At 44.6% G+C, this 24,499-nt stretch overlaps 2 protein-coding genes across 3 annotated transcripts in view; one reads left to right on the top strand and one right to left on the bottom strand.

Annotated features, from left to right (window-relative positions):
- Positions 1–8,923, bottom strand: part of LOC126248824 (ras-like protein 2) — a 91,209-nt gene extending 82,286 nt beyond the window's left edge. Inside the window, exon 1 of the mRNA XM_049950237.1 lies at positions 8,592–8,923. Coding sequence (XP_049806194.1) covers positions 8,592–8,696 — 105 coding nt within the window. The 5' untranslated portion in view covers positions 8,697–8,923. The remainder of the gene's footprint in view (positions 1–8,591) is intronic.
- Positions 8,924–9,033: 110 nt separating this feature from the next.
- The window catches only part of LOC126248823 (mitochondrial glutamate carrier 1-like), a 199,389-nt gene continuing 183,923 nt past the window's right edge, over positions 9,034–24,499 (top strand). Inside the window, exons 1-2 of one of the 2 annotated variants that reach the window (XM_049950235.1) lie at positions 9,034–9,178; positions 10,589–10,639. In XM_049950235.1, coding sequence (XP_049806192.1) covers positions 10,611–10,639 — 29 coding nt within the window. In that variant the 5' untranslated portion in view covers positions 9,034–9,178; positions 10,589–10,610. The remainder of the gene's footprint in view (positions 9,179–10,588; positions 10,640–24,499) is intronic. The other variant, XM_049950236.1, reaches the window with a different exon arrangement.

Below are 24,499 nucleotides of genomic sequence, written 5' to 3'. Positions count from 1 at the left end.
CTACATCTGACAATGACTCTCCATCCAAGATAACACGCTGTGTCGTCCCCACCAAAAAGTCCTCAAATCCTGTCATAAATTTCACGTGATAGCCTGTATGATCGTACTTTTGACAGTAAGCGTATGTGCAGTACTGAGTCAAATGTTTTTTTGGAAAACAAGAAACACAGCATCTACCTGGTTGCTTTGATCCAAAGCTTTCCATATGTCGTGAGAAAAGTGCAAGTTGGGTTTCAGTGATTGAGGTTTGCAACATCTATGTCAGTTGGCATTGAGGAGGTCATTCTGTTCAAGATACCTCATTATGTTTGAGCTCAGAATATGTTCTAAGATTCTACAACAAATCAATGTCAAGGATATTGGACGGTAGTTTTGTGGATTATCATATTTGTACCATGTTTGGCAATATTACCATTTGCCAACCTGAACTATCAATACCAGTCATTTAGCTCACGGACTGTATACAGTGTGAACCTGAATCCAGCACCAAAATTTCCAAGGCTATTCAGGAATGCTTTATGACTATTTTTGTGCGAGGCATCAGAGATCTCCAGTGACCTGTTACAGAGTACTGATGTAATTAATGGTTTATTCTGTTTGTTACCCCAATTACACTTGTGTTTGTGAAAATATCTTCACAACAGTGTAAAAGCTTGTAATATGAAATCAATCAAACATGTAACAGAATAATGCAACAATTCTCAACAATATGTGTAAACTTTTCTTACTGTGTAGCATTGTTATGCCATTATTCCATTGCATTCAGTGAATCCATACACTAGGTACCATATGAACCAACTCAGTTTTCATCAGTAAACCTATCTGTGGTATGGTGTGCCACTTGACTTGCAATCAACACTGCCAGAAAAACAAATTCAAGACAGAACCCAGCAGTAATTAATGCAAGCTGGAGGGTGAAGAATGATGCAGGTGCTACTTTTGTCAACAGAAATGAGTGAATTGAACAAGCTTGTTTCCAAACAAGACACAGAGTATCATCGACATACAACACAGATATAAAAATAAATATGGTAAGAAATCAATTTAATTGCAATACTCTTTAATCAACAACCTGAGATTTAACTTCCTTGGACTAGTGTACAACTCTATTCAATAAAAACTTTGCTCGTAAATGTCTCAGGGTCAAGCTATACACTGTCTCCTTTATGCACTAAGGTGGTAGTGACCAGTCAATCCACTACACTGGTGATCCACAGTCAGTTGGTTGAGGGCAGACATATAATGTGAGCAAAAGATTATTAAACATAAAGGAACAGGGAAGTGGCAGTCATAATGTATGCTGCACTCCCTATTTATATGTTACATAACTCGTTTATTTAGCAAGACATAGCTTCCTATTGAATGATGGTCTTCATGAAATAAAATATGAGTTCATCTAGTAAGAATGTCCCACTTGCAACTTAACTAGCAGCACACGAGTGACTGCAATCTCCACTTAATATGCTCAAATTACTAACTGCGTTTATGCACCAGCTCTTCTAACCCCATGTTGAGATGCATAAGCCAAAGTCCATGTACAATGAAATACAGTCCGATGCTCTGACAGCCAAAGTCACAGTCACAAGCCTCTATTCAGAATCTGTCACCTAGCTGCACTCCCAATCGCAAAAAGCACAAGTCTCCAGTGGTAATAACTGAAAATCCATTCTCATGTCATAAAAACCAAATCAGGCCTCTCTGTCCAATGGCCATAACAGCAGTTCTTGCATTTTCCAGCAGTTCCCAATAGCAGATCTTCCACAACCAAATCCACAAACATTACTAAACTTTAGCCAATGGGATTTCAAGTAGCTCCCAACAATATAACACACTTCTTACAACACTTCATGTGCAACTGAAATGAAAATGAACTGGAAATGTAAATGGAACTGGTCCACCATTCCTATACTAATAATTCTACAATTAATTTACATAAGTTAAATGAAATATTATTTGATAGTGTGCCTACTGACACTATTCCCTTAGACATGGATGTATGATTAAGATACAAAAGGGTGTGCATTTATTCCATTTTCAATTAAACATCACCAACAAGTTTAATACGTTAAATTAATGTGATATACTACTGCTTTATTTATAAATGTATTAAATGTATGTGTGGAGTACTCTCTAGTATAACATACTTCATGTAGACACTTGTCATCATAGCATATTCATTTATTGTGTAGAGTCTAGTTATACTCGTGTGTACATGGCATTACATTTCTTGGACCCAGATATAATCCTTACAATTACTGCGCCAATATTTCTTGTCTCATGCTACGTTATTAGAAAGTTCGTTCTGTTCACAGTCTTGGCATTACCAAACAACACTTAGCTTTAGACATCTGCAGCTTTTAGCATCCCTCACAGCTTTTACCTGTTGGTGCTTACTGCTTAGGGTCAGATGCTGACTCTTGCTAATCCCTCTTTTTGTCCATAGGCCTTCATCATGCCTACCTCAATGGCACCCATTACCATTTGCCCAATGTCCATTTGTATACACACAGCAAAATGAACAGTGTTCTTTTTTTTTTTTTTTTTTTGCCAAAATATCACAAACAAGCACTGAGATGTGAGCAGGAGTATTATTGTGATGCAGTTTCCATGAGTGGTTTTGAGACAATTTCTGGTCACTTTCTTCGTAATGCTTCATGCAAACGATGCATAACTTCCACGTGGAATTCCTAACTGACTGTAGTACCATAAGGCAGGAACTCGTGGTGCACTATGCCACTGTTACCGGAAAAAAAAAGGGCAGTGAGAAGGACCATCACGTCATTGAACTCGTCAATTTTTTTTCGGTCTTGGCTCTTCAGGCAATTTACATTCGGACGATTGGGCCTCAGTTTCAATGTCATACTCGTATATCACGAGGCCAACGAGAAAGACAGACCAAGGTGCGTACGTTACGAAGGTAGGCCTGAGCCAGCACCAAGCTCGCTCAACTCTGCAGACAAACTACATTTCTACACTTGTTAACTCATAGCTAGGTGTTTACGTACGAACGAGAATAGTATCTTCTATTGGAATCTGCTATTATGGAATCTTACTGTTATTAGTCCTACAGTGATCGAAGTCCATAGGCCTACTTAATATTTGTTATGGGTATACTGGGGTACAATAAATTTAAAATTGTACCAAAATGATTATCAGCTGCATAAGGCACCACTTCTGGTATGAAATGAGGACTGTTAAGTAGAAGAAACTAAATGCCATAAACAAGCCGTTTTACCATTTACATCCAGCACTGATCTTAAATTAACTTTCGTTGTAGTACTATTAATGAATAACACTGTGACGTATGCAATGCGGCCTCTCTTTCTCGTGGGTCTCACTATACCGTTATCGTCTGGGCTATGTCAACACGACATCATTTTTGGTCAAACTTCAACCATTTTGGAACAAACTGTGCTGCTACAAGTTCCATACCCAACACATCTGACAAAACACTGGTTGGCATAAGCCAAAGAATATAGCGACTTCATCACCTCTCTGATGGCGATTTTCCAGAACTATTTCCTTTACTTCTCCCACACTGTCGTCAGTAATTGATGTGCTAGGGCAACCATCGTCTTCAATGTCTTTGACACCCTCTATGAAACATTTACACCACTCTTAAATACTTGTCTTACAGTAGATTCGCCAAAGCCACAGTCAAATACCAAAGGATGCATCAGGCAAAAATACCAAAATAAATCACACTGAAGAGCCAACGGAATTTGTATAGGCATGAGTATTTAAATACAGAGATGTGTAAACAGACAGGATATGGTGCTGTGATCAGCAATGCTTAATAACACAAGTGACTGACACAGTTGTTAGATCAGTTACTGTCGCTACAATGGCAGATTATCAACAATGAAGTGAGTTTGAACATGGTGCTATAGTTGGCGCATAAGCAAAGGGACACATCTCCGAGGTAGTGATGAAGTGGGCATTCTCCCGTACAACCATTTCACGAGTGTACTGTGAATATCAGGAATCCGGTATAACATCAAATCTACGACACTGCTGCGGCTGGTAAAAGATCCTGCAAGAATGGGCCCAATGACGACTGAAGAGAATTGGTTAATATGACACAAGGGAAACCCTTACGCAAATTGCTGCAGATTTCATCCTGGGATATCAACAAGTGTCAGCATGTAAACCATTCAACAAAACATCATCCATATGGACTTTCGGAGTCGAAGGCCCACTCATGACTGCACGACACAAAGATTTACATCTTGCCTGGTCCAGTCAACACCGACATCGGACTGTTGATGACTGGAAACATGTTGCCTGGTCGGACGAGTCTCATTTCAAATTATATTGTGCAGATGGACACGTGCAGGTAAGGAGACAACCTCATGAATCCATGCACCCTACATGCCAAGCTGGTGTAGGCTCTATAATGGTGGTGGGCATGTGCAGTTGGAGTGATATGGGAGCCTTTATATGTCGAGATAAAACCGAGACAGGTGACACGTACGTAAGTATCCTGTCTGATCATTCCGATGGACTACGGCAATTCCAGCAGGACAATGTGACACCCCACACATCCAGATTACTACATAGTGGCTCCAGGAACACTTTTCTGAGCTTAAACACTTCCGCTGGCCACCAAACTCCCCAGACACGAGCTATTGAGCATATCTGGGATGCCTTGCAACATGCTGTTCAGAAGAGATCTCCACCCCCTCGTACTCTTACGGATTTATGGACAGCCCTGCAGGATTCATGGTGTCAATTCCCTCCAGCACTACTTGAGACACGAGTCGACTCCATGCCACGTCGTGTTGCAGCACTTCTGCGGACTAGCGGGAGCCCTACACGATATTAGGCAGGTGTACCAGTTTCTTTGGCTCTTCAGTGTATATGGTTCACTGAAACTGGCAAGTACAGTTGCAAGAAAACTGGTCAGTTGAGAAGTAACTGGGGACTTTTACGTGAATCAGAAAAATAGTGCAAACAATGAGCAAACTACTACTTCTTGTCAGTGAAAACAGGTGAAAAATTCCGTTAGAGAGAATGGATAAAATTGACTGTTGAAGCAAGTAAGTTATAAAAGTAAGAAAATTAAAGCTGAAAGGCAGAGAGTTTTTTATGCAAATAAAACACTTGGATGGACAGTGACATTACTTCCAGAAAATGTTGGTAGCCTCTTCATGTTGAAGACATAATCATCAATGTTAGCAGAAGCCACAGAATATTGGATCTAATTCTGGGTTCTTACCAAGCACCCAGTAAATTATTAAAGTGATCACACAAAAATGTGAGCAAATGTGGTGGAGTCAAATGAATTATTTTAACATTATTTGCATAAAATCACCAACAAGTTAAAAAGTTTAGAATGAATTTCATTAGTTTGTTTGTAAGTAGAACTTTATGCAACCACATAAAACCTTTGACATTTATGAAACACAGGGTACGATTTTGAACTTCAAGTTTGCAGAAGTTGTGAGACAGGATACTACGGAGTGCCTGTAATATATGTTGCAAAAATTGAGTTGTGACTCTTACACTGATTCTCAAGTTTTATATAAAAAAAAGTCTGGAACATAGTGAGGCTATGGATCCACTGTGATTTCTCTGCAAATAAGTAGTCGCTGTTCTGTGGTGATAAATGCTGTAAAATACAATGAAAGAACTTTTTTCTCTGCTGCCTTCAGGCAAGGGCATGACCTGCTTCTAATACTATGTTTCCTCATCAACTTAATGTATGAAACAATGTTGTATTTTTTCCAAATGAAAAACTGCATCTTTCAACCATTTGGTATATTACATTATCAGTGCAGACTCAATATCTTGATTGGATATCAAACTCTTAACTGCCAGCCGCTGTGGCCAAGCGGTTCTAGGAGCTCCACTCTGGAACCACACTGCTGCTACGGTCGCAGGTTCGAACCCTGCCTCGGGCATGGCTGTGTGTGACGTCCTTAGGTTAGTTAGGGTTAAGTAGTTCTAAGTCTAGGGGACTGATGACCTCAGGTGTTAAGTCCCATAGTGCTCAGAGCCATTTGAACCATTTTTTGAAACCCCCAACCTGACCTTGGTCTTATCAGACACTGTTGTACACTGAACAACACACCTGATTGCTCATATACCACACCTGGTTACAGTGTGGCATTGGAACCCTCACCCATCTCCCCTGAAAATCTCGAGTTTGGTGAGAGATTGATCTGTAATGCAGCTTGAGGTCTAGTTTAGCTTGAAAGGTGACAATGTGGCCATGAGTTTTTGAAGCCAATGAATGAGAAATCCAAATAAAGGTTGTGGTAACAAATTAACTGGTAGTGCAACCTAATGTTTATGTTCACCCGATACTGAAAACTATAACAGGGGTCCAGTATAAAACTTTTAAGCCAAAACTCACCCCCTCCAAACAATGCATATTGGACCATACAAAATTACAGCCAATGTCTCATTAGAATATTGTCATATCTAATTGCTTCTGTATAAAAGTAAAACTGAGGACACACTATGTCCATGCCTTTGGACACTAGTCACCAGGATGCATATATTGGGTAACTGAGCCTGCAACAGTAATGCTAGGTTCAGCAGTCAACCAGGACTTTTGCATAATAACGGATACAGCACACAAAAAAAACTATGCAGTTCTTATGATATCGAATATTGCACTTCTTTGGCTGACGAGACTGAATTCCCAAATACTAGTTTTCACAAAATTCTGCTCTTGGGGCATGTCAACGCTTTCTTCACTTCGGCAGTGAAAAGAATGCACGTCTGTCTGTAGCCCTACATAATGAACACCAACATATTTGTCTTGCATTTTATCAAATTTAAAACCTAAAGCCAGTCAACATTAACATAAATGGATGTACTAAAAATGCAGGAAACAATGTGAAGGCTTGGAACCCTTAATCATGGTACTTGTCATTTTAGTAACAACAGATTTACATGAACTTGCTCCCATGTTCCTAAACAATAATGTGCTCTTGTAAAATAACCATTAGGTTCAGTGCCGATAATACTGTGCAAAAATACGTGAAAGAGTGAAAATATTCAGCCCATGACCTTATATTTTACCTTTCATTGTAGTAATTAATCGCATAAGGTACAAGAACAGTTTTTCTATAGTTTCAAAAATCACAGAAGCAATATGTATACTCATTGCTTATACATATCTGAAAGTCCAAATAATTAGGATAAAAGCAGTTTTGAAAGTATATTTGAAACATATCGTCCTTTGTTCTCTTCGCCCTGCTAATGCTTAATCTGGTCACATTATCAGTGGGTACCAATGGTATTCTCGCCTTTTACTCGCTAATTTTCATAATATAGAGTGAGAAAAATTGTTTGTCAAATAAAATGACGCAATGAGGCATCTAATATGAGAGGTAGGCCGCAGATTGAATTGTAGCTTAATGCTACTTAATTTAGACATCTACGAACGCTCTAGACCACACCTTCCTGCCGCACGCCTACAGAATCCATTCCTCGTCTTTAAAAGGACAGTGGCTTGATTCAACAGATGCCGCGTATGACGTAACGCCTGACGTCATAGCTAAAACGAATATCTCCCAAACCTTGCTACAACGTTTGGCCTGTCATCCCGTACTGTTGTTCTCGACGCCTTAGGGAAAAAAAAAGTTAATCTAGCACTCAACTCAATAGTTCACTCATAGATTTTCACTTGTACTACAAACTGCAATAACAGCACTAGGAATAAGGGATGTTCCTCGGGAGAAACTTTCCAACTTGTCGATAAGGGTTTATTTCCTTGCCGAGTGCTGATGAGAAAGTTTATTAACGAAAGTTTACTGAATAACGTCGAGTATTATACGATTGTAAGCAAAACTTACACTATATGGTCTTCCCAACAATACTGCTTTCCGCTGTTTATATATAATCAGCTCGCGTGATGAACATTTTTAGAATAACCGGCAAGGTTCCTTTTTTGTGAAGAGATTAATAAGCGTATATACCAAAATCAATAATTCGTCTTTTGGCAACAAAATAGGTTAAAACAATGTCCAGGCATGATTCTTACAACAATGTTAGCTAATACAGAAACTAGGATGTGACCAGTGAAAAAGAAGAATTGAAATAGTGAAGTTATTGTTGCTTGGTTTGTAGATATAGAAAGCATCATTGAACACCATTGTCCAGCGAAAGCTTCCGATAACAATCACACCTTTTCCGTCCATAAACAGTGGAATTCTAATATGAAACCTTTTAAAATTTATCATCACATGCTTAACACGCCAAACCGGTACTCACTAATACGTCAATGTGCCAACAAACATTGTTGCAACGTACGTTCATCATAGACCTTAAGTCAACAAAGAGATGGTACAATCTGAACGCTTCCATGGGATCTTATTAAATACACGCTTTTGTTGAAACGTAAGGTAAACAAATATAGGCATTTAGTTAAAATTTTAAATCTCACTACGAACAACTATTTGTAAACAGTTATTTTTGTGGCACTATCTACGTTTATGTCCCTGGAAGTTTAGTAAACAATTTTCAAGAGCACTTCCTGACATAACTTCTTGAAGTATGTGGGTGGAGCCTCTGAGAATCGGTTAATGAAATACACATCACAGTTTGTCAATAGTGTTAGAGATGTAAATTTTACATACCTGAATGAATTGTATAGTTATCGCGGATTTCCCAACTCCACCACCCCCTACGACAACGAGCTTGTATGTCTGTGCGTAACTTTGTCGCTCCGTCTGCTTCGACATTTCGAAGTTTTAACACTCGCTTCTCTGAGAGCTGTACCGGCGCTGTATTTTAGCTACCTCTTTCACAGCATGACGTAGTAGTTTACATATCCATCACACGCGCACAACACATTATTACTACAATTTTAGGCAGAATTCTTCAAACCCTCGATGAAAAAAAACTCTCTGTGTATCATCAAAGCTTCACGGGTCGTCGACAGGGAGTGCGCGCGTCGAATGTTCTTACATAAATTGACCAATAGATGGTGGGCGCGAGGCTATTATTCCATTCGAAATTCTTTCTTGTGGCTTGAATACACGGTCGATACATGTCTCGATGTACGTCTAATATCTATGGGATAAGCAAGTCGCTCAGAGTGAGTATCTGTGCAAGCGGCTATGGTATATAATATTATACGAAAGTCTGAACATCCGTCGTGAGCTGTGACAGCTAGTCTTGGCTGATTTTAAATTCGGTTACCAAAGGCAAAGCGCTGCTAGTGGTGAGTGAAGTCAGACTATTTTTTTAAAGTAATGTTTATTGCGTATATATGTTTCATTGATGTTAATCATTCCCTAAAGTATTACCTGTTTTAAATTGCCTCGATTTGTAGCATATTGAATACAACTGAAATTACGAGGTGGGTTCTAAAAGAGTGGATATACTACTTGAAGGCAGGAAGAAAAACTCGCGCAACGTGACATGGTAACCTATTTCATTTCTCTCCTTTAAGCTGGGTTGCAACTTTTAGTGTGTTTTTCAGCAGCTTTGTAGAGAGCCGATTATATTTCCTCTGTTAGTCTGTCTTGCAGGGATCTTCAACCTTGCGTGTTAGGAGTGCGCAGTTTTCAACACAGGCAGGTAACAGAATCTGTCTTAACTACTGTATCCGCACGTAGCTATTTTGAAAATACTGAATTCAATAGTTAATATCTTTCCGAAATATGAATCGTTTATTACTCTTAGTTTCCGAACATTTGATTGTGTTCCCTAATTTTGAGTTAAGATTGTGACAAAAATCCCGCCAGCCGCCTTAGTGAATTGCCTCTTTGTTATAATAGTTTCACTGACAATTACATACCACCTTACCTCATTCAAATCTTTGCACATGATTTTCACCAGCGTATTTTTCCCGCCGTGTACAACTTTTTCTAAAATCGTGTAAATGATACTGAAATGTTTGGCCTGAATAGAAAATTACATCGACTTCAGTTTTATGTAGTAAAACCTACTAGGTTTTTACCTAAACCACCCCATGAAAGTGCGTCTGTGATTCCTTAAATGAGTCTCTTCCTGACTGATTTATCAGTCCTTGTTCAACCTGAGTACTTCCTCGGTTCTTGGTACGCTGTGAGTTATTAGGGTTTAATACGAGGTAAAGATATAGTGGTTCATCCTCACCTTCATCTGAATCAGACCTTTTGCAGGAACTCCCCAGAAATCGTATTGATTTCATAATAATAGTTAACAAACATCACAGTTCTGTGTGCCTGTCTTTTCTGTTATTTATATTCAATATTTCCTATTCAGATTGCATTGAAATGTATCATAGTATAAATACTGGAAAGAGGTAACGTTGTAGGCCATAGTTTCAAGAAAGGGAAGAAAAATTTGACATTGACTAGTGAGATTTTATTAGCATGATTTTCACCTTGTGACACTGTTTAATATGGAAATATTTAGTACATACCTTAAGTAGTGTATGAGGCTTGATGGTGGAATTGTATTTACAGGGGGTTATGTTAGAACGAACAAGTGCTTTATGATACAGTGTCTATATTAGGTAATTTTGTATCAAGGCATGCAGAAATTTTGTGGCCATTATGTTCTTTCCTTCCTCCCTATTTGGTGTGTTTACATTTTACAAGTTAAAGCAGTGGGGGAAAATCTGTGTGTGTTACTTATGTTGTAGGTGTATCCAGAGAGGTGACAAGATGGCAGACACAGAAGTAACAAGATTTCCGTAAGTTACGAATTGAATATTTTTCTCTAGTGTTCATGGTGATTGGGGGGGGGGGGGGGTGCTGAAAATTACACGCCTTATAGACCTTCATGATATCAAACTTCAGTATAAATGTCAACTTTGAGATTCAGTTGGAAGTTACAAAAAAAAAAAAGTGTCAGAATATTCCCCCCCCCCCTCCCCCCCTACTTGCGATATATAAGCTAGTGTAATCAACTACATCAATTATATAATTTAAACATACCTATGATTACTTATTTCTTTTACTAAAAATTAGCCATTGTTTCGTTCTCATCGTATTTGTTTTTACTGAGTAATTGATTGAAAATTTGAGAAATTTCTTCACTCCACTTGCGCATTAGGTTAAAAATTTGCCCAGTCACAGTTCTGAGGTCTAGGGGAGACACCTTCAGTACATTTTTAACTGGCATCCAAACTTCACACTCTTCAACTTTTTTGAATGAGGTCTGTGGTCCTGGTTGGTGTTAAACTCTAACATAAACATCTTCATTTTGACAACCAGTATTATCACCTTAGGCAATGCACCACTGATTATCTTAAACACAAGCCGGTATATGTTTATATTGAAGTTTAGTGGTACAAGCTTTCCACAGTAAAGAAGTTCACTATCAGGGGATATTTATGTGATCTTAAACTTGAGTCAGTTGTATGACTGTGGTATAAAACAACAAAAAAGATAAAGTGCCTTTAATCTTCTGGCAAGTGTTGAATCTTGTCTCCAAGACATTGGTGTAGAGCACTTGTTATTCCTCACAGTTTACAAATACATAGGTAATTTCTTTTACCTGCTCTTCACAGAATTTAAACAATTTCTTGAATTTTCAAGATGTGGTTCTCACAGGTCTGCTGGAGATGCTATAGTGACAGCTCACTTTGTGCCCCTCTGGTGTTGCCACATTAGGAATAGTTTTCTGAAAAGTCTGCTAGAAGTAAGCATTCACAACTGCCAAGGTTTGCTTTTAGTCTTTCATAAATATGCTGTGAGCTTTATCAATTAAATGATGCATTTTAGATTTTCAAGGTTAGCTACCAACACACAAAAAAAATTCATGATTATCACCAGTTTTATTCTGTCTTTTCACCCATTGTTTATATTTTATATTGTATTTCAAATCATCTGCTTCAGATTCTTGAAACATGTCAAGTGAAGCTCGTTTGCCTGGACAGTTATGACATTTTCTCATGATTGTACAATTGTAACTGTCAATATTGCATACCGGAACTTCCAAAATGTCTTTATAGTCATCTCTGAGATTGGCCCCATCCATCAACAATTTAACATTCTGGTGATGCAAACAAATGCAAATGTTATGGGCGCCAGATGCCCCTACAACAATACACCATTTCGGTCTCATCTCTCAAATTTCAACATTTTTTTTTTTGTCTCTGAACCTTGTTACTGTTTTCTTTCACACTAACACAATCTTTTTTGCAAAAAGTATTAAATGGCTATTGTTGTATTAGTCATAAAATCTTATAAACTGCCCCCCCCCCTCCTCCTGTGGGTCCGGGATTAGAATCGGCCCGAGGTATTCCTGCCTGTGTTAAGAGGCGACTAAAACGAGTCTCTAACTTTTCAGCCCTACGAGTTCTATTGCTTGACCTGCCACTTTCAAAATTCTACAGAAGTGCGGGCCATATGGGGAAGGACGCCTTACTGCTGCACGAGTGCCCTTAGATCTCTTGTCATGGCTTTGCATCTCCACCTGCAATTCAACTATTTGGGCGAGGACACTTTCCAGGGTATGTCATCTTCTTCCGTTGTCTCCTGTCCTCTTTCTTCCCCATGACAATATTGGATTGTACCCAATATCCAGCGCGGTAGCCAGTCCATTGTTGTGGGGCCCTCATGTACCCATTTGGTGGTAGCCCCATGACAACACAGGGATCGCACTGCTGATGCCTGAGCTGTAAACTACCCACATACGCCGATGAGTAGGTGCCTATCTATCTGGGGCATCAGGACTCCTGGCAACAGCCATCATGCCAGTTGGCCTCTGCTGTGGCTGGGTGGCACCCATGGGAGATGGGGAGAGGCCCTGATTGGAGTGGGTCAGTCTTTAAGAAGGGCAAGATAGAATTCAGTGCTGACAGGTATGACCCTAAATCGTTTCCCTCCCTCGCTACACCATGGGAGGAACATAGCTACAGAATGTAGAGAGCCATATTTGCTTTGATTTTTAGTCTGTAGCAGAACTGATGGACTCTTTTCTCCTGACAGAGCCTCAGTTTTTTGTTGAATGCCTCAAAGATAAGTTTGGAGAAGTGACAGTGCTGTCCAAAATGTGAAACGACGCAGTCTTGATTCAGACAGCATCCCCAGCCCAAACCCAAGCATTACTCGCTTGTGGCAAGCTGGGTGATATTCCTGTTTCCGTCACTCCACATAAAAGCCTCGACATAGTCCGGGGAATTATTTTCCATTGTGGCCTCTTCTTGCAATCTGACGATGAGCTCTGTGCCAATTTAGAATGGTGGGGTGTTCATTTCATCTGGTGCTTTTACAGGGAAACCCTAAGACAACAGGGTTGCTACCGGTGCCTTCATCTTGGCCTTCAAGGGTGATTCATTGCCTGAAAAGGTGAAGATGATGGTTTACCGCTGTGACTTTAAATCATACGCCCCTTCCCCTATGCAGTGCTTTAAATGCTGGAAGTTCAGGCACATGTCTTCCCGCTGTGCTTCCAGCACCACACGTTAAGACCGCGGAAGTCCACTGCACCCAGATACACCATGTGTTCCACTTCCAACTTGCATCAGCTGTGGAGAGCACTGCTTCCCCTGCTCGCCAGACTGCCCAGTACTCCAAAAGGAGCAGAAAATCGTGGAGTAAAAGACCCTAGACTGGTTGACTTACACAGAGGCTAAACATAAATTCAAAAGATTACACCCCATTCGGTTGATGTCTACATATGCTGCAGCTACATCACCATCACCCTCCCAAGTGCCATGAACAGTGGGCCCTCCGGGACACAAGAATACATCCGCCCCCTTTGGTGGTCGGGGGCAAATCTTCCACCATTGGTCCCAAAGCACCTACTTTGGGAGCAAGCGCCCCCCCCCCCCCGCCGACGCAAGGGACATCAGCCCCCCCCCTCCCCTGCTGGAGAAGAAACAGCCTCCTCTGACACCTCTCGTGCGGAAGGGGTCCCTTTGGGCCCTGTCTCCCAAGGGACTAATGCCACGGCGGACACTAGCCAGTGGCTCAAGGAGCCAAAAGCTGCTGGATGAAGAGCTTCACGGTCTTCCTCCATGCATGAAGCTGCTTCGGAGAAATCTTCCCAGTAAGCCCTGAAAGAAAAGCGAGAGAGCAAGCAAACTAAGAAGTAGTCTGCTAAGAAACAGGACCCTCTGGTGGTCCCAATACCACCACTTCCTATCAATTCTGCATCTGAGGATGCAGTGGAGATCTTAGCATCCCCTGCGGACATGGATCTCGCTGATGCCTCATCCACCATAGAAATGGCTACAAATACTCAGTCGGAGGCAGCAGGTGACCCTGAGGCATAACCTGCCTCCTTGTACACTTCATGCCTTCCCAGCCACACAGTAACGTCATCTTCAAGTGGAATTGCAGCAGTTTCTTCCACCACCTGGCTTGGCTACGGCAGCCATTAAGCTTTACACCTGCTTTCTGCATTGTCCTCCAGGAAACCTGGTTCCCGGCAATGCAGACCCCTTTCCTCTGTGGCTATAAGGGATATTACAGGAACTTGAGCAACTATAATAGTGTCAGATGGGGTTTGCGTCTATGTACTGAACTCAGTATGCAGTGAACCTGTGCCCCTTCAAACCCCTCTTGAAGCTGTGGCTGTCAGGATTTGGGAGATGCAGGAAATAACTGTCTGCAATGTATGTCTTCCTCCAGATGGTGCAGTACCACTGAATGCATTGGCTCCACTGATTGATCAACTCCCTAAACCTTTCCTACTTTTGGGAGATTTTAATGTTCATAACCTCTTGTGGGGGTAGCACAGTTCTTACTGGCAGAGGCAAAGATGTTGAAAATTCACTGTCACAACTTGACCTGTGCCTCTTAAATACTGGGGCCACCACACATTTCAGTGTGGCACATGGCACATATTCGGCCATCGATCTCTCGGCTTGCAGTCCTGGCCTTCTCCCATCTATCCACTGGACAGCACGTGACGACCTGTGTGGAGAGCACATGATGACCTGTGTGGTAGTGACCACTTCCCCATCTTCCTGTCACTGCCGCGGTGTCGGCCCATGGATGCCTGCCTAGAAGGGCTTTAAACAAGGCAGACTGGGAAACTTTCACCTCTGCTGTCACCATGGAATCTCCCCCCACATGGTAACATCGATGTGTTAGTTGAGCAGGTAACTACAACTATCGTTACTGCAGAGGAAAACGTGATCCCTCATTCTTTAGGAGGCCCCCGTGAAAGTGTGTTCCTTGGTGGTCTCGGGAAGTCGCTGAGGCAATTAAGGAGCGTAGGCAAGCTTTACAGCAGCATAAGCAGCACCCTTCCCTGGAGTACCTCATAGACTTCAAAAGGCTCCATGCCCCTATTTGCCAGCTTATCAAAAGGCGGAAACAGGAGAGTTAGGAGAGGTAACATGTCGACCATTGGGTGCCAAATGTCACCTTCCCAAGTTTGGGCAAAGATCAAACGAGTTTTTGGGTGTCAGACTTCAGCAGATGTTCCCAGTGTTAACATAAATGGCGTGTTATCTACCGACAATTGCTGAGCACTTTTCTGAGCACTATGCTTGCACCTCTGCATCGGAGAGCCTTTCGCACTCTCAAACAGCGGATGGAAGGGAAAGTCCTCCCGTTCACTATACGCCACAGTGAACCCTATAACACCCCATTCAGAGTCGGAGCTCCTCAGTGACCTTGTACATTGCCCTGAAACACATCTCCTATTGATCTTCAACTGGATCTGGTGCAAGGGTGTCTTTCCATCGCACTGGCGGGAGAGCACCATCATTCCAGTGCTCAAACCTGGCAAAAACCCACTTCATGTGGATAGCTATGGGCCCATCAGCATCACCAACGTTCTTCGTACGATGCTGGAATGTATCATGTGTCCGCGGTTGGGTTGGGTCGGGTCCTCGAGTCGCGTGGCCTACTGGCTCTGTGCCAGGGCGGCTTCTGCCCGGGCTGCTCTGCCACTGATAATCTTGTGTCCCTCGAGTCTGCCATTCGAACAGCCTTTTCCAGATGCCAACACCTTGTCGTCTTTTTAAGAAAAGCATATGACATGACCTGGTGACATCACATCCTTGCCCATATTATACGAGTGGTGTCCCAGAATTTCCTGTCGCTTCATACTTTCCATGTCCAAGCTCGCCCCCCCCCCCTCCCCCATATCCAGGAGAATAGGGTCCCACAGAACTCTGTATTGAGTGTGTCTATTTTCAGTAGCCATTAATGGTCTAGCAGCAGCTGTAGGGCCGTCCGTCTCTCCTTCTCTGTATGCAGATGCCTTCTGCATTTCGTACTGCTCCACCATTACTGATGTTCCCAGAATGAGATTTTTCTCTCTGCTGTGGAGTGTGTGCTGATATGAAACTTCCTGGCAGATTAAAACTGTGTGCCAGACAGACTCGAACTTGGGGAAACGTCCCCCAGGCTGTGGCTAAGTAATGTCTCCATAATATCCTTTCTTCCAGGAGTGCTAGTTCTGCAAGGTTGACAGAACTGAAGCTGCGAGGACGAGTCGTGAGTCCTGTTTGGGTAGCTCAGTGGTAGAGCACTTGGCCACGAAAGGCAAAGGTCCCGAGTTCTAATCTCAGTCCAGCATACAGTTCTAATCTGCCAGGAAGTTTCATTACTGGTGTTGTTGACCGGCATCTACAGGAAGCTATCCACAAGGCACAGTCGTCGGCCTTGGCACACGACTTTCAGATTTCGCCCGCAAAGTCGTGTGTTATGCATTTCTTTTTGCATTGTACCGTTTATCCGAAACTGGATCTTTACCTTCCTGATGATCCCCTCACTGTAGTGGAGATGTATCGATTTTTAGGACTAGTTTTCGACACCTGAGTGACTTGGCTTCCTCACCTTTGTCAGCTTAAGCGGAAGTGCTGGCAGCACCTCATGCCCCTCCGCTGCCTGAGCAGGGGTACAAATCACTCTACGCTGCTGCTGCTGCTGCTGCTGCTGCTGCTGTACAGAACCCTTGTTCAATCCTGCCTAAACAGTGGGAGTGTGGTTTATGGTTCAGCGGCACCCTCAGCATTGCGTTTACTAGACCCAGTGCACAACTGTGGCGTTCGACTTGGGACAGGAGCTTTTAGAACAAGTCTGGTGACCAGCGTCCTTGCGGAGGCTAGGGTTCCTCCATTGCAGGTCAGGTGTGCACAACTGCTCGCCAGTTACGTTGCACACATTTGTAGTTCTCCTGGGCATTCGAATTACCATCTCCTTCCCACTGTCCCACTTTGGCTGCCCTGCAATGAATCTTTGGTTACTGGACTCGTTGCTGATAATTTTATCTGACAACGCCTCATTGGCTAATTTAGTTTTGCATTTTATTCGTGAGGGGTAGGTTTTATGATTTGATCTAAATTTTAGCACATGTCCTTTGTCCTTCTGTGTCCTCCACCCTATGCTTTTAGAGTGGGCGTTTTAATGTGTTGCAATGTGGCTGGCTTCTCCTTTTTATTCTCATGGTCAGCCAGCCATGGTAATCTGTTTTGTCGTTTTAATCTCTGTACCTGTTCCTGTGGTTTTCTTCTCCCCTTCCCCCCTTGCGGGTTCGAGAGTTAGAACAGGCCCGCGGTATTCCTGCCTGTCGTAAGAGGCGACTAAAAGGGGTCTCAACTGTTTCGGCCTTTAATGTGATGGTCCCCATTGGGGTTTGACCTCCATTTTTCCAAATTCAACAGAAGTACGAGCCTTTTGGGGAAGGAGACCTTGCGTGGTGCACCATGAGTCCTCTGTGCCCTAAGACCTTGGCACTCTTTATCGCCTTGGCGTCATCATTGCACCCTCCATCCCTCATTTTGGGCTTACACAGCTGATGGATTGTGTAGGTTATGCCCTTAGTGCATCACCATCTGCGCCCACGATCACTATGGACTACCCATGGCACCCAAAATCCAGCACGGTAGCCAGCCTGTTGTGGTGGGGTCGTCATGTACCCTCTAGGTTGTAGCCCCCTGACAACACAGGGATCGTACTGCTGATGCCTGAGCTGACACCTCCCCACATAAGCCAAGAAGTCGATGCTCGTCTCTCTGGGGCATCAGGACTCTCGGCAACGGCCATCCTGCCAGGTGGCCTTTGCTGTGGCTGGGTGGCGCCCGTGGGGAGAGCCCCTGGTCGGAGTGGGTGGCATCGTGGCGGATGCCCCGCAATGAAGCGGGTGAAATCTCAATCTGGTGGTCGCCCGACCGCCAATGTCTCTAAGCGTGGTAAGGTGGAATTTAACGCTGTGACATATAACCCGAAATCGTTCCCTTCCCTAGCCACACCAGGGGAGGAACATAGGGCTGCAGGCAGACAGGAGCCGTATTCGCCGCGATACCTTGTATGCAGCAGAACTGATGGGGATTTGTTTTTGGGGACTAAGCCTCTTTTCTTTGTGCACAATCTCGAAGATAAGTTTGGGGAAGTGGTGTCTCTTTCCAAAATAAGGAGCGGGGCCATTCTGATACAAGCAGCTTCCTCTGCACAGTCCCAGGCATTACTCGCCTGTGAGAAGCTCGGTGACATCCCCGTTACTGTCACTCCCCGTAAGTCCTTAAATTTGGTCCAGGGGATTATTTTTCATAAAGATCTTGTGCTACATTCTGATGACGAGCTACGTGAGAACCTGGCACGACGAGGTGTACACTTTGTCCGTCGTGTCTTTAGGGGGCCGAAGGATAATAGGGTCGCTACCGGTGCCTTGATCCCGCCCTTTGAGGGCGACTGCTTGCCTGAGAAAGTCAAGGTCTTGATCTACCGGTGCGATGTCAAGCCCTATGTCCCGCCCCCTATGCGATGCTTCCAGTGCTGGAAATTCGGACACATGTCCTCCAGGTGCACTGCCAGCCCCACGTGTCGTGATTGTGGATGACCTCCGCATGCTAATGCTCCATGTGCTCCGCCTCCCAGCTGCGTTAACTGTGGGCAGCATCATTCTCCCTGCTCACCAGACTGTGCAGTCTATCAACGAGAGCAGAAGATATAAGAAATTAAGACCTTGGACCGTTTAACTTACCAAGAGGCGAAGAAGAAGCTAGAACGACTCAACCCCACACCTATGTTGAGGAGTTATGCTACCGTCACACTGCCGCCACCGGCTCCTGCAAAGACTCCCTTCTCTGTTGGCCCACAGAGAAATCGAGTAACGTCTGCCCCACCGCTGGGACAGGCCACTGTCTCTTCCACTACTCCCAAAACACCCAGTTTGGGAGCAGTGCGCCCCAAGCAACCGGGGACGTCAGTCCCCCACACCTCAGCCGGAGCGGCGACAGCCCTCTCCGGCTCCTCAGCCGGGGAAGGGACAGCTCTCTCCGGCTGCTCAGCCGGAGACGCAACAGCCTCCTCCGGCCTCACTTGTTCGGAAGGGATCCCTTGGGGGAGTCCCTTCCAAGGACTTCCCCAGTGTCTCACAAGACACTAGCCAGTGGCTAAAGAAGCCACCAGCTGCTGGTCAAAGGTCTTCACGCTCTTCCTCTGTTCCTGATAATGCGTCAGGAAAGCTCTCCCAGCATGCCAACCCTCCTCCCAAAGACAAGAGAGAGAAGAGGAAGCTCTCCAAGAAGGATAAGGACCCAGTGGTTCCCGCACCACCGCTTCCTGTCAGCTCAGCCTCTGAGGATGAGGTCGAGCTCTTTGCGTCCCCTGATGACCTGGATCTCGCCGTCTCCTCAGAAACAATGGCTGTAGCGACGTCCGTCACTCAGTCGGTGGCAGCATGTGACCCTGCGAAGTAATTTGCCTTTTCAGTGCCTGAATGCCCCTACAGGACACGCTTTGTACAATCCTCCAGTGGAATTGTGGCGGTTATTTTAGCCATCTACCTGAGCTACGTCAGCTTCTAAGCATGACACCTGCTTTATGCATTGCCCTCCAGGAAACCTGGTTCCTGGCAATGCGGACCCCTGTCCTCCGTGGATACAGGGGTTATTACTGCAACCGTAGCACATACAATAGTGTGTCAGGTGGAGCCTGCGTGTATGTCCTTAACTCTGTATATAGTGCTCCTGTGCCCCTTCAAACATCATTGGAAGCAGTGGCTGTCCGCGTAAGGACTACCCAGGCCATAACCGTCTGCAGTGTCTATCTCCCTCCAGGTGGTACGGTCTCCCTGACCGAATTGGCTGCACTTGTCACCCAACTTCCCACGCCTTATCTTCTCCTTGGGGATTTTAACGCCCACAATCCCCTGTGGGGTGGATTGAAAATTACTGGCCGAGGCAGAGATGTCGAGAATCTCGTCTCCAAACTCGACCTATGCCTCTTAAACACTGGCGCTGCCACACATTTCAGTGTGGCGCATGGCACGTTCTCGGCCATAGATCTGTCGTTGTGCAGCCCAGGGCTTGTACCATCGGTCCAGTGGAGAGTCCATGACGACTTGTGTGGTAGTGACCATTTTCCCATCTTCCTTTCACTACCCCAGCGTCTATCCCATGAACGCCTGCCTAGATGGGCATTTAGCAAGGCAAACTGGGAAACGTTCTCCTCTGCTGCCACTGTTGAATCTCTCCCCCACGGTACCATCGATGTGGCGGTTGAGACACTGACTGCGGTGATTGTTTCCGCTGCGGAACGTACCATTCCTCGTTCGTTAGGGTGCCCCCGGCGAAAGACAGTGCCTTGGTGGTCTCCGGAGGTCGCTGAAGCCATTAAAGAACGTCGGCGGGCTCTTCAGCGACATAAGCGGCACCCGTCTTTGGAGAACCTCATTTTCTTCAAATGTCTCCGTGCTCAGGCACGGCGGCTCATCGAGGCGGAAACAGGAGTGCTGGGAGAGGTACGTTTCCACCATTGGTTGCCGTACTTCACCCTCCCAGGTGTGGATGAAGATTCGGCGCATCTTTGGATTGCAGCACTCCACAGGTGTCGCATGGCTTACCATCAACGGGGCGGTATCCACCGATGCCGATGCAATCGCCGAGCATTTCGCACAGCACTATGTTCGGGGCTCTGCATCGGGGAATTACCCGCCTGCGTTTCGCGCGCTCAAACGCCAGGAGGAAGGCAAACGGCTTTCTTTTGCTTCTCGCCACCCTGAGGCGTATAACGCCCCATTTAGTTTGTGGGAACTCCAAAGCGCTCTGGCACAGTGCCCCGATACAGCCTCTGGGCCAGATGGCGTCCACAATCAGATGCTCAAACACCTGTCCCCGGACTGTCGGCGATGTGTTCTTGCCATCTTCAACCGCATATGGGGCGATGGTGTCTTTCCGTCGCAGTGGCGAGAAAGTACCATCATTCCGGTGCTGAAGCCTGGTAAGGTCCCGCTTAATGTGGATAGCTATCGGCCCATCAGCTTGACAAACACTCTGTGCAAGCTACTGGAACGTATGGTGAGTCGACGGCTGTGTTGGCTGCTCGAGTCTCGAGGTCTTCTGGCTCAGTGCCAGAGCGGCTTCCATCAGGGCCGTTCCACCGCCGATGCTTCGGTCTTCCTTGAGTCTGCAATCCGCACTGCTTTTTCCAGGCGCCAACACCTCGTCTCAGTCTTTTTCGACCTCTCCAGAGCATATGACACGACGTGGTGGCACCATATTCTCGCCACGTTGCATGGGTGGGGTCTCCGGGGCTCTCTCCCCATTTTTATTCAGAATTTTTTATCTGTTTGGACATTACCCGTTTTAATTGGCACATCCCATAGTTCCGTTCATATCCAGGAGAACGGCGTTCCACAGGGCTCTGTATTGAGCGTGCCCCTTTTCCTTGTGGCCATTAATGGCCTTGAAACAGCAGTAGGGTCGTCTGTCTCACCCACGTTATATGCTGACGATTTCTGCATCTTTTTCAGCTCCTCCACCATTAGTGTTGCAGAACGTAGGTTGCAGGGAGCCATACGCAAGGCGCAGGTGTGGGCCCTCGCCCATGGATTTCAATTTTCTGCTGCGAAGACTTGTGTTGTGCACTTTTGTCAGCGTCGAACTGTCCATACCCACCCTGAGCTTTATCTTCAGGATGCCATGCTCAGGGTTGTTGACACTTACCGTTTTCTGGGATTGCTGTTCGATGCCCGGCGTACTTGGCTTCCACATATTCATCAGCTCAAGCGTCAGTGCTGGCAGCATCTGAATGCCCTCCGCTGCCTCAGCAACACAACTTGGGGTGCAGATCGTAACATGCTGCTGCAGCTCTACAAAGCCCTTGTGCTGTCCCGACTGGATTATGGGAGTGTGACGTATGGCTCAGCGTCGCCCTCAGCGTTGCAACTGCTGGACCCCGTTCGCCACTGTGGGGTTCGACAGGCGACAGGAGCATTCCGAACCAGTCCTGTTAATAGCCTACTTGCTGAGGCTGGGGTTCCTCCGCTCCACATTCGGCGTCTACAACTCTTAGCCAACTATGCTGCCCACGTTCGTCGTTCGCCTCGTCACCCTAACTATCGTCTCCTTTTCGCTAATGCGGCAGTCCATACCCCACATCAGGCCATACCATTGGGATCCTTGTTCGGTCATTCCTTAATGACCTCAAGTCTTTGCCTCTTCCATCTGCTTTTCAGGTCCACCCACATACACCACCTTGGTGTATTCGTCGGCCGCAACTTCGGCTGGACCTCTCACAATGGCAAAAGGATTCAGTTCCTCCTGCAGTCTTGTGCCGCCAATTTCTTGCTCTCCTCGACGCATCCTGCGACTCGGAGGCTATCTATACAGATGGCTCGATGGTTGATGGCTGTGTGGGGTACGCTTATGCTCATGCGGACTATGTAGACCAGCGCTCCTTGCCGGACGGCTGCAGTGTTTACACCGCAGAGCTAACAGCCATTTTTCGTGCCCTTGAGCGTATTCGTACCAGCACTGGAGTCTTTTTGTCATTTGCAGTGACTCTCTCAGTAGTCTACAGGCTCTTGACCAGTGCTACCCACGCCATTCCATTGTTGTTGCCATCCAGGAGTCCGTTCATGCTCTTGAACAGCGTGGACGTTCAGTGGTGTTCATATGGACCCGGGACACGTTGGGATAGCGGGAAACAAACACGCCGACAAGTTAGCTAAAGAAGCCACCCGCAAACTGCCGTTGGAGATCAGCCTCCCGGCAACTGATCTCCGGTCGGTGTTACGCCGTCGGGTCTTTGGGATGTGGGCAGACGAATGGCGCACTCTGTCTTTACCCAACAAGCTGCGGCGTGTAAAGGAGACCACGACTGTGTGGGGTTCCTCCATGTAGGCCTCTCGCAGGGATTCTGTTATTCTCTGTAGGCTCCGCATTGGTCACTCTTGGCTGATGCATGGTCATCTGCTGCGTCGAGAGGACCCCCCTCATTGTTGCTGTGGTGAAACCACGACGGTGGCCCATATATTGTTGGAATGTCCTCTTTTAACCGCCCTCAGGCGAACTTTTTATCTCCTGGGTGATTTATCATCCCTTTTAGGTGACGATGTCTCTATGGCAGATCGTGTTTTAAGTTTTATTCGAGCAAGTGGCTTTTATAGGTCCCTCTAATTGTATTGCCTCACCCTCTTTTGTGCTGTATCTTTTACTTAGTTTTGTGTTGTAATTAGACTCCACCCTAATCTTTTAGGCTGGAGGTTTTAACGTGTTGCAGAGTGGCTGGCTCGTCCTATTATTTTCGTGATCAGCCAGCCACAGTCCTCTGCTGTGAAGTTTTAAGTCCTTCTGCCTTTGTTCTCTGATGTTTTTGTTGCTGTGCTCCGTTTTCCGTGTTGTCTCACAATGGACCATGGGGCTTTTCTTCCCCCGGAATTTTTATTTTAGTGCTTCGCCTGACTGGTGGATAGTTTCACTGTGCTCTTTTTTTTTTTTTTTTTTTTTTTTTTTTTTTTTTTTTAAAAAAAAGAAAAAAAGGGACCGATGACCTTTGTAGTTTGGTCCCTTTAATCTTTAAACCAATCAACCATCTTCTCCCCTTTCGTCCATTTGAGTGTTTGTTGCCTTTCCATTGTTCTTTTGGTTTTTCCTTTCTCTCTGTTTTGTGTTGTTAGTCTTGCTTGTTTTATTCGGAGCAAGGGACCGATGACCTAGCAATTTGCTCCCTTCCCCCGGGATCTTTTAAACCAACCAACCTTATAACCTTTTCTACTGTGTTTTCACCTATCAAATTGGATGAATTTTTCTTTTGTAATACAGGTAAAATTTTCTGTTATTTTACTAAATGCCTCGTTGGTTCAACCAAAGGTTCTTAATGTTAAATTCATCTCTTAACTTTTGCTCATTTACAAGAATTTGCAGTAAACTGGTAATTGTAATTTTATCCTCATTGTTTGAAAACTGGCATTTACTTTTAAGATTTTATATGAAATGATAATGTGCGGTTGGTGAATTTTTGAACTCCCATCTGGTGTAATACAAACTTGCTTCTGAAATGAAAATCCTAAATTCTTTTTGATTGTACTTGCATTTCCTTAACCTTTGCATTCCGGGTAAAAGGTCTTTGTTGTTCGCTTAACTTTCTAATTTTACTAGCAGGTGATACACCAAATATTATGCTAGCTGAATCTTTTTAAAGTTTCTAATAAGTCACAATCTCCTTCGTCTGAACTGTCACTATCTCTTTCTTTGTTAATTACAAATATCTTAGACTAACATGTTGTACGCAAAGATTTTCCTGGTATTATATTGATAAAAGGTCTTTAATTGTTAGAATAATGATCAACCACTATTTCTCTTGGACCTTTAGTTCTGGGCTTCTTACATTTCTTAAAAGGGTCCAAACAAGACTGGCCA

This window comes from Schistocerca nitens, chromosome 3, assembly GCF_023898315.1.
Source record: "Schistocerca nitens isolate TAMUIC-IGC-003100 chromosome 3, iqSchNite1.1, whole genome shotgun sequence".
In the NCBI taxonomy this organism is placed as follows: domain Eukaryota; kingdom Metazoa; phylum Arthropoda; class Insecta; order Orthoptera; family Acrididae; genus Schistocerca; species Schistocerca nitens.
The sequence above is the reverse complement of the archived record's forward strand: the minus strand, read 5'-3'. Positions and strand labels throughout refer to the sequence as shown.